We start from the raw sequence: 9795 nt of genomic DNA on the forward strand, positions 1-9795 counted from the left end.
TATTGACCACGGTCAAACCTTGACTTAAGCTTCAAAGTTAAAAGGCTTAATGCCTTAAACTCGCATTGGGAGCTTTGGGGTCCGAAACAACCATGCCCTAGCCTAAAATGTTCGTTTCGGAGTTGATGAAAATGTTAGAATTGCATCCAAGACTTATCTTTCTGAACTTTTGACTGAAGTCTACCATTCAAGTTTAAAATGCTCCAAAATATGAAAACTTGCACAAATCTCAAACGAATGACCCGGCGATCAAAATGTAACTCCCAACAAGTTATAAATGACTTGGAGCCACTATAGGAAAGCTCTAAAACACTGAAAAAATTGAAAAACAAAGAAAATGGCATGGAAGGTGATAACACTCAAACTACTCTTCAAAACCAATTAAAAGAATAAGTTGTCATATCAATATAAAAATACATATCGAGGTCGAATCCCACAATGAATAATTTGTCGACAATTGATTACATACAAAACTAATAGCTACAAGCTAGAATCTAAACACAGAATACACAATTGTTAAATTAAGAGAATGATTTGGTAACACAAATATATATACTTTGGGCAAAGAACAAATCAACCCAGGAATAATTGAGAATTAGGAAATTTGGACTTCAACACTCACTCAACGATCCATTGCAATCTCAACACATGCTCATTTACTCATAGGTAGGCTAGGTCATCATAGGTTAATCCTAGACTCCTTTCGATCTCAAAGGATTATCTCATGACATCCCTTTCGGTCTTAATAATGTGATTCAACAAAACAACCTAATTTCTTGAATATGATCTCTCTTTCAAGTAAGCCCTACACTAAACAATGAAAACTTGAATTTTCTCCTTTCAGTTTCAAATTCAAGATTCGAAGCTAATATGTGATTATCAACCTAATTTTCCACTTCACAAATTCTCTTTCGAGCAACTCACGCAAATTAGATGCTAGAATTGAGCGTGCACTCTCAACACATAAATTACACATGAAAATTAGTTTACATCCAATTCATAAATGTTAATCATGGAATCAAATACAAAAGTAATAGGATGAGGAATCAAAGAGCCAAAGGATTTGCCTATTTCTGCACAAAACCCCAACATCACTTAACAATTACATCCAGAATTCATGTAAAGAAACACTATCTTCAAACCAAAGGATGAATTATGAGGCAATTTGCTTTCAGTCTCAACCAAAAATTAAAAGCAACAAGAAATCTACTCTAACATAAAACGATGAGTTTTTCACTATAAAACATTCTCTCTCTAGATTTTTCGGATCATGAATAATGTTTATCTCCAGCCCTTGTGTGTGAATTTGGGTCTAATTCTGAAAAATTTCATTTCTGCCCGTTGACCTATTGAGCGGGCTTCGCAAAAGCGATACTCCCATCACTTAAGTGAATTTCTCCAATTTTGGCCAGTTCACAAAAGTGAACCCCACATGGTAGCCTAAGCGACCTTTGACTGCGAGTTCAGTCTTCGCAAAAGCGAACTCATCTCTGCAAGTGCAAGGGCTCAATTTCTACCAGTTTAAGCTCCTTTTCCACTTTTGTGTATCATTTTTCGTATTAAATGCCTGAAATTAACACAATTCAAACGGTAATTAGCCTCTTTCTCCACTTGAGTGCAACAATCATGAATGCCACAAAATCATAAGAAAAGAGCCTTAAATGATTGCAAATTCACCATTCATCAAAAGATCATTACAATCCCTCATACTCTTTCTTGTAAAGAATTAATACTGAGTACTGAAAATCACTAAGAATGTGTTTGGTATGAAGGAAAACATTCTGAAAAATGTTTTTCAATTTTTCCATTTTTGGTTGGGACAAAAATTTTGGAAAATGTTTTCCAAATCAACTCATTTTCCTCAAAATTAAGTAATATGACTTCCCTTCAAAAATTAAGAAAAACATTTTCCATAACTCTCCTCCAATTTCAAATTACATTTTTTTTGGGGAAAAACATCAATTTTAAAAAAATATTTTCAATTTCAAAATTTTTATTCACCTGATCCTTGACCTTCCCCCCACCGGCCACCCCCCCCCCCCCCCTCCAAAAAAAAAATTAATTTTACTTTTTAAAAATATTTTCAACTTTAAATTTTTATTTTTAAACTCTTACCCCCCTCACCCGGCCAGCCCCCCTACCAGCCCCCACCCACCCCGACCCCCCCCCCTCCCCAAAAAAAATAATATTATTTTTTAAAAATACTATCAACTTTGAATTTTTATTTTTACACTCCTACCCCCTCCCCTCCCCCTCCCCTCCCCCCGCCCCCACCCACTACCCCAAAAAAATAATAATTTGGATTTTAAAAATACTTTCAATGTCATAAATTATTTTTTACTCTAGTAAAAATAAAAGATGTCTCTCAAAAGCATTTTTCATTCATAAATCAAACACTAAAAATTATTTCCGGACAATATTTTCTACTCACCAAACAAACATGAGAAAATAAATCTAAAATCTACTTGTTTTCCAAGAAAACATTTTCTAGGAAAATATTTTCCTAAATTGTAGCATGAAATAAACAAAAAGTTAAAATGTTTAGTAAGATATTTTTACGATTGATTTCTTATGTGGTTCTCTCAACTTGGTAAGATCAAAGGCACATTTCTTCTTGAATCCAGATTTTTAGCCAAGAAAATGACTTCATGAGATAATAATTATTAGGTGAGTGACAATCTCAGAATCTAACTAAATAAATTTACCACAAATAAATTTATGATCGAAGCTTCCTATTAGATTCCTCTTAGCATGCAATTAGAAGGACGAGAAAGTAATATTATCAAACATAATAGTTGAACTAAATGTTTTATCTAAAAGAAATGTGCATTACCATTGCCATCAAATTTATCAAATTTATACAGACACCTGACCTATATTAACAGGTAACAACATCAATGAAGTGGTTGTAAAAAGTAAACATCAACTGACAAGCACACCAATTAAATGATAGTAAGAAAGAAAACATCGATTGAGTACTGACTACTGACAAGCACATGCAAGAGGAAATAATTCTACTGCTCCTTGTCCATGTTAAGTGGTTTGTTAAAGAGTACGACACACCTCTTAAGAAAATAAGATATAAAGAAAAAAATTAGATGTTATTTTCATTATTTTTCTTAAACTTGTCTTAGAAAGTGTAAAATAATTAAAAACTACATTAGAAAAAGTCCTAACAATTATCTGCACTTTACAGATGGATTGGAGATGCCCAAGGGTGCTTCAGATGACAGTAGAATTCTGAGAAAAATAGGATGCCTAAAAGATAACTATAGCTAACCATCTATAAGAAGCTGGATTAGTACATTGGGAACAAACAGTAACCTACAACAAGAAGTTAAACTACATTGATATTGTAAAAACTCTTTAAAAGATGGGTGCAATAAATCCTTGTCTAGTTAACTATGGACCCATCAAAGCTTTATTTTCTGTTGCACTACTTACCTGACAAAATCTACTTTTGCTTTCTCAAGATATGCAGTACTTCGGTTTTCCAGACGGAGAACAAGCACCTGAAATATCCTTGCACTTGTAAGCTTCTGCTCTAGTTGATTTCATCAAGTTATGGTGACTTCACTTGTTCCTTCCCAACAATAGAGTCACGATTTTCACTAAGGGGATTTAAAATATAAAAAACAACAACAATTGAAGTCAAGAAAATGTATATCTAAAAAAGGAAAATATTCTACACCGTGTAATATTCCGGTGGAGTTTCAATTGACTCCACTTGGACAAGGGTAGCTCCGCCCATGTTCCTGGCTATTTGACTTATCAACAAGTTTCTGAATGTTTTGTCCAGGCTATACTCACAGCTTAAGAACCATTTTAAGGCCAATCAACAAGTTGGGAAGTACATTTCTTACAACTTGGTGATGGTACATGGATTGAGCAGAATTAAACTGGACATCTTATGTCTCGTTTATGGAGCCAAAAATCAGTCTAAAGTAGAATCACTATGCTGACAGTGTATGGGGGGGCCTTCCCGCTTATGCACCTTCATTTATATTATTTCTGTTCGCTATGCTGACAGTGTATAGAATACTGAAGAAGAAAAGTGCAAATCATTGTAGTTGTTTGCATGTTTCATCTAAGAATAGTCAAGTCACATAGAGGAATGGGGACCTCGGACATTGCAAAGTCCACTTCCCTTTTGACTGTACCTGAAGCAACGCCTTTATATTAGATATTAACCAAATCAAATAGAAAATTTATTGAATTTTGATTTCATCTAGTTCTCTCTACAAATCACATAAACAACTATGTCTTGTGTCCGAAATTAGCAAGTCTATACTACACTCTTTAAAGGTTTCTAACAAATAACAAATCAAATGTAACTGGAACAACTAAGCTTTATTCACAACTCCTTGGAATCATAGATTCTTTACTTTTACTATAGTCAGTTCATAGCTATTAGCTAAGTACTTACTGTTTTCTAAGAGATTAAAAGTCTTTTAAATAGCTTTCTTGACTTTAGGTCTAACTCGTCTCCTTTATCACATTCAATTATCATATTATGTTGTACCTAAGGGAAGGTGCATATATAGGTGTGTGTAGCTAAAAATTTATCATTTTCATGCAAACAGCACATACAAGGAAAACATACAGAATCTGTGATAAATCTTCATTAATAGCCGAGTACTAATCATCACCTCGGCCTATTTAAGCCGGTCTTATATCAGCCATTTTTGGTTTCCACACCATCAGGTGGTCACACCAGTGTTTAGATATGAAATTATATTGCAGTCTTTAAAGCACTCATAACAGATACATTGGACAAGCTGAAGCAGAATCACGCCTTACTTAAACAATTCTCAGGCATAAAGAGTATGAGACTATCCACATGTTTCAGATAATAACAGTCACAGCAAGATAACATCTCATCAAACAAGATGTACAATACGGAGTTCATCAATATTTAGCTGCATAGTTATTCTGATTGCAGATATTTAGACTTCTTAACGGGAAATTGTGACATCCAGGTATCCTTGCACTCACTTGACATACTTGGTAAGCCAATCCAACATGTCCCGGTGGGCTTCTTCAGCATGCTGCACAGCCTCTTTGTTTTCAACATTGTATCTCACTGTCCATCCATGCTTAACACCAGGAAAAATTTTGACAAATTTGTCCACCTATAAAAACAGAAGGCAAGAGAGCTGTTGAGTTTGTTTTTAGTTAGTACAGTTATATTTTTAAAATAATAAGTTACCTAGTTTTAGGATGAATTTGAATTTTACATATTTGTTAAATTGTTTTAATTGTTGAGATTATTTAGTCTTTTTAAATTTTTGTTATGCAGATTTCTGCAGATTATGTTATCAAGTTGGCTATTTAAAGCCCTATTATGCTTAATTAAATATAGAGAGACATTTTCAATCCTTCTGTGCTGCTCCATCTTTTAAACAACACCAACAAGAGCAAACCAAAGCAAAGGGTGAATCTAAAATCTTGTAACACACATTGAGAGAAATCAAATTAGTCACCTACTTGTATATCCATGAATAAACAAGACATTATAATTTCAAACATCAATCATTTTAGAATGACGAGAAAAACCTAATAAGCAACTGTGATGTTCATGTACCTCAGGTTTTGATGATAAGACCTCCTCAAACTGGATAATAAGCTCTGGAGGGGAGATTTTATCTATCTCAGCAGCTAAAATAGCTATTGGTGCCTTAACCTCTGCATGTAATATGTATCATCAATTGGTGAGGAAAAAATAAGGTACAAATAAGAAGATTAAAGAGAAAAAGGAAAGATTCCATGGTGATGCAGTTCAAGGTAGTCATCAGAATCAAACAACACTTAATACCGATTACACCAAGGGATATTCATAAAACTATTAGCAAGTTTCAATATTGGATTGGAATTGAGGCATAAACGAATACATAACACGCATATCAAGTTCTAGAGAACCAACCATCATCTGGATCTCAATGGCCCACATATAAATAGCATACACAACAAATGCGTATAAATCTTGGATTCAAGTGACACTGAGAACACCAAATGAAATGGGTGCATAATGCAACAGATCAGTGTAAAATCAGCACAGTAATAGCTGAATTTGATCACAGACGATTTTAGTAATAACAGCCATACCTTTAAAATCATCAACTTTCACTAACGACGGGTGCAATAGCACTGCAGCTTGAATGTAGTCAGACTTAGCTAGCTCAGTAACCACCTTTGCTGTTAAGTGAACTGGAGGTCAGGATCACAAACAATCGCAAGAACATTGACCCTTTACATTCTAGTAAGGGAAAGGGTTAGACAACCCTAAAACCATTGAGTTAAAAACTTACCACCCCAGCAAAACCCTGCAGCTCCAATTGCAGATATACCTTTATCTTTGAGAACTGCAATAATCTGTTTTGCATCTTCAAATCCTTTAGCCTAACAAGAACAAAATAAAATATGAATAACATGGTTAGAAGCCTACTTTATAAATGTCACGAACATTCCCGAGTATGATCAGCAGCTTAATGAATTGAGAAATGGTATGGCATAGCCTCCTTCGACTCTTGAGAGGCAAATCTATAGCTACACATTACCAAAGAGACAAAGATTAAGTTTCAACAAATCCTAAACTTACTGTTCCATGTGATTGTATCCAGATTGATAAAGTTTTCTCAATCGTATAAGGATCACCACAAAAAAAATCAGGAACCACCACATAGTATCCTGCAGCTGCAACTTTGTCAACAATGTTCCTACAAAACAGTTGGATTTTGCGATCAGCCCAAGATAAAATAAGAACTCCTTGCAGCTTAATTACTAGACAAACACAAAGACCGCTGTCCCCCACTTCTTCTTGATGAAACCAAAAGATTAAAAAAGATAAGACACCATAGAATCACCAGCAGTTAGACGCTTTTTCTGGAATAGTTATGGTTGTAACGAAAAATTCCAACGTCTGACAAGTAAGAATAGAAGTTACACAGAAGCAAAAATTAACTATTCCTTAATCTCGAGCAAGCTAGGTCAGCTATAAAAATCTGCTCTACAAGAAGCATCTCCTACATCTACTTTGACCCACAATGGATGTGGATAGTTACAGAAATATATATATATATATATATATATATATATTTGTGTGTATATATATATATATATATATATATATATATATATAACATGTACAGGCTGAAGTTGAGAAGCAGCATGTACCTCAGATTTGGGGCTTCATAACCTGTAAGGAATTAAGACCATAAGAGATTGTCTATCAAAGAAGTCAATCCTTGTATCATAATAAATTAACTGTTTCATAACAAACATCTGTTATACATCCTGCTGTAAACTCGAAGGAAACCTTCCAGACCATACATCCTGTTGCTATAGCTGTTGCAACTAGAGTAACAGGCTAAGTTCTCCCGGGATTAGTTATCCGCATCATTATTACAACCCCGATTCGGGATAAAATAACACTACAATCACGAATAACTAATGCAGAAATAGGTTATCCTTGCAATCAAACATCAAAAAAACTCATCTTAAAATTAATCTATGAGTAGAATACTAATATTACCCCAACCCAACAAATTAAAGGGGAAATGCATACCATAAACGTCAGAGACAAGGAGGATGGCGAGTTTGGAAGTGGAAGGACCAGAGACGTATGCGTTGAAGCTTCCAACTTTTAACACACACCCATTTCCGCTACTTGAGCTCAAAGCCGGTGGATTCTCACAGCATTCACGCCCTGACATCTCTTGATCTCAGTTGCGGTGGCCGAATACCCACATAACCAGACAGATACCAATTTTGAGACGCAGCTTATGCTTAAGATGACGAAAAAAATTGTTTGGATTTAAAATTGGCGACAAGTTTTATTAGACTAGTGCAAGCCATATTCTTTTTAATTAGTGATTGAGATCATTAGGGTTGAAAATATAGTTTTACAAATTTTAAACTTCAAAAAATATAACTTTGAGTTTTAAAAATAAGTTACCTAGCCCCTTCCCCTGCTCTTTTTCCTCTATATATGGCGACTTGTATAACAACCATGGTTACTTCGCTCTTTTCCCGTCTCTGTCTCTGTCTGTGGGAGAGACAAATGGAAACCCTAATACACAAACACTCTTTTTATCAAATAATCCAATATCTACTAAAACTCGTATTAAAATTCATTGAGTTTATTCATGGAGAAACTACTATGAGATTTACTATGAAAAAAGGGGGTAGTTTGCTAGGAAACAAGGTTTACATCAAGTAGTGATTATCAAATTTGCTTATGAAAAAATAATGTTACTAGAGTTGTGAGAGCTTTTACCAAAGCAATTCGATGTTAGAAGAAATTATATCTCGGACAACTTGATTTTTGTCACGTTTGATTTATATAAGGACTTTGTACCGATTTTATCAAATTCTTATGAATATTTTAATTTTAATGGCAAATGATATTTGTTTAGAACGACATCAATTCAATCCTAAGGAGGAAACACCTAATGTCTGTGTATGTATTTCATTGTCAAAGTTATCTATAGGTCTCTTTGTGAGGAGGTCCTTATTATCGATTGCGACATTGTTAAGAAAGCCTATTGTGGTGGATAAAGCAAACACAAGATCAAACCAGGTCAAGTACCTCTAGGATTAAGATAATCCTAGACATATTAGGTAATCATTCAAATTGTGTAAAACTATAGTTTGGAGAAAGAATCGGGCTAAACTATTGGACATTATCATAAAATTGTCTTATAATCCTCCACTGTATTACACTCATTACAAATATTTAGGGCATGAAGAAAATAAATGTTGCTTATTGATGGGGAAAAAAAGTCTCAAGGTGATCGATTAGGTGATGTGGGGAAAATAATGATCTGATGTCAACGAAGAGTCTGTTGATGATTCTGAATATTTGTATCTGCATATAAATGATGCAACGTCAAATGACTCAGTATATGAAATTTAAAGTATTCAATAAAGCTGAATGAAAGAAATAATTGAACTAGATGGAAGATTGAAAATCACGTAACTAAAGTAAAGCATAAAGATGAAATAAAATCATTAAAAGCTTCACAATAAGATATGCAATGATAGCAAATACTAAAATAATACTCCATCCGTCCATAATTGTTTGTCATGTTAAGGTCATGCACACTCCCTCAAGGAAAATTTAATATAAGATGAAATTTGACTAATATAATCCAACTATATCAACAATATCAAAAGTCTACATAACTTTTCGATTGAACTACACTATCATTAAGAGCAAATTTGGAAAAAAGTAACCAATTATTTTTTTAATATTTAAATTGACAATTAATTTTGGATATCTATTTTTAGTATACCAACCAAACAATTGTGGACGAAGGGAAGTATACTTTACTTTTCTTGGGGAGTTTCTAAGCCCCATGATGATACAACTAAAAAGCCCTCAATGAGGCTAGTGAGGAGTCGCCCAAACTAACGGTACGATCCTATTCTACGCTCACTATATAGTTTAAAGGTTTTGAGTTGTCTTAACTCCTACCAATTTGGTGTGCATTACTACTCAAAAATACGAAATTATGCTCATATAATATTTGGGTTGAGATAAAACTCAGGTAATCTTTAAGCATATACTGATCTTTTACTTTAATGAACTGAAAATGCTTATGAAACTCTTATGTTTTTCTTAAATTAGTAAAGCCTTCCAAAACAAACGAATGTACTTGGAACCATTGGTGTTCACTTAAAGCTCTTCTCAAATGATTTGGTAAAATAATTATACTTTAATTGCAAAATCAATGCTCGAAAATAATTATGCAAATATCCTCATTGATCCTCAACTAAAATAGGATTACTTGTGAT

At 33.9% G+C, this 9795-nt stretch overlaps 1 protein-coding gene across 10 annotated transcripts; it reads right to left on the reverse strand.

Moving 5' to 3' along the window:
- Positions 1-968: 968 nt before the first annotated feature.
- LOC101266984 (endo-1,3;1,4-beta-D-glucanase-like) lies at positions 969-8308 on the reverse strand. Of its 10 annotated transcripts, none has more exons than XR_003243920.2 (10): positions 7565-7886; positions 7174-7195; positions 6599-6716; positions 6309-6399; positions 6106-6195; positions 5585-5685; positions 4996-5132; positions 3692-4160; positions 3445-3512; positions 969-1567 (listed from the first exon to the last, which is right to left on the reverse strand). XR_003243920.2 is itself a non-coding variant. In XM_069290120.1 (10 exons), exons 3-10 carry the CDS (start codon positions 7710-7712, stop codon positions 4103-4105), a joined length of 765 nt encoding a protein of 254 aa, XP_069146221.1. In that variant the 5' UTR covers positions 7713-7784; positions 7955-8068; positions 8276-8308; the 3' UTR covers positions 3083-4102. The 10 variants fall into 10 exon arrangements, 6 of the variants coding, with proteins under 6 accessions (XP_019071697.1, XP_069146221.1, XP_025883512.1 ...); XR_743465.4 differs by having other exon boundaries at positions 1047-1567; positions 3445-3583; XM_069290120.1 differs by lacking the exon at positions 969-1567 and adding exons at positions 7955-8068; positions 8276-8308 and having other exon boundaries at positions 3083-4160; positions 7565-7784.
- Between the last annotated feature and the right edge of the window lie 1487 nt (positions 8309-9795).

Source organism: Solanum lycopersicum, chromosome 10 (genome assembly GCF_036512215.1).
Source record: "Solanum lycopersicum chromosome 10, SLM_r2.1".
Lineage (NCBI taxonomy): Eukaryota > Viridiplantae > Streptophyta > Magnoliopsida > Solanales > Solanaceae > Solanum > Solanum lycopersicum.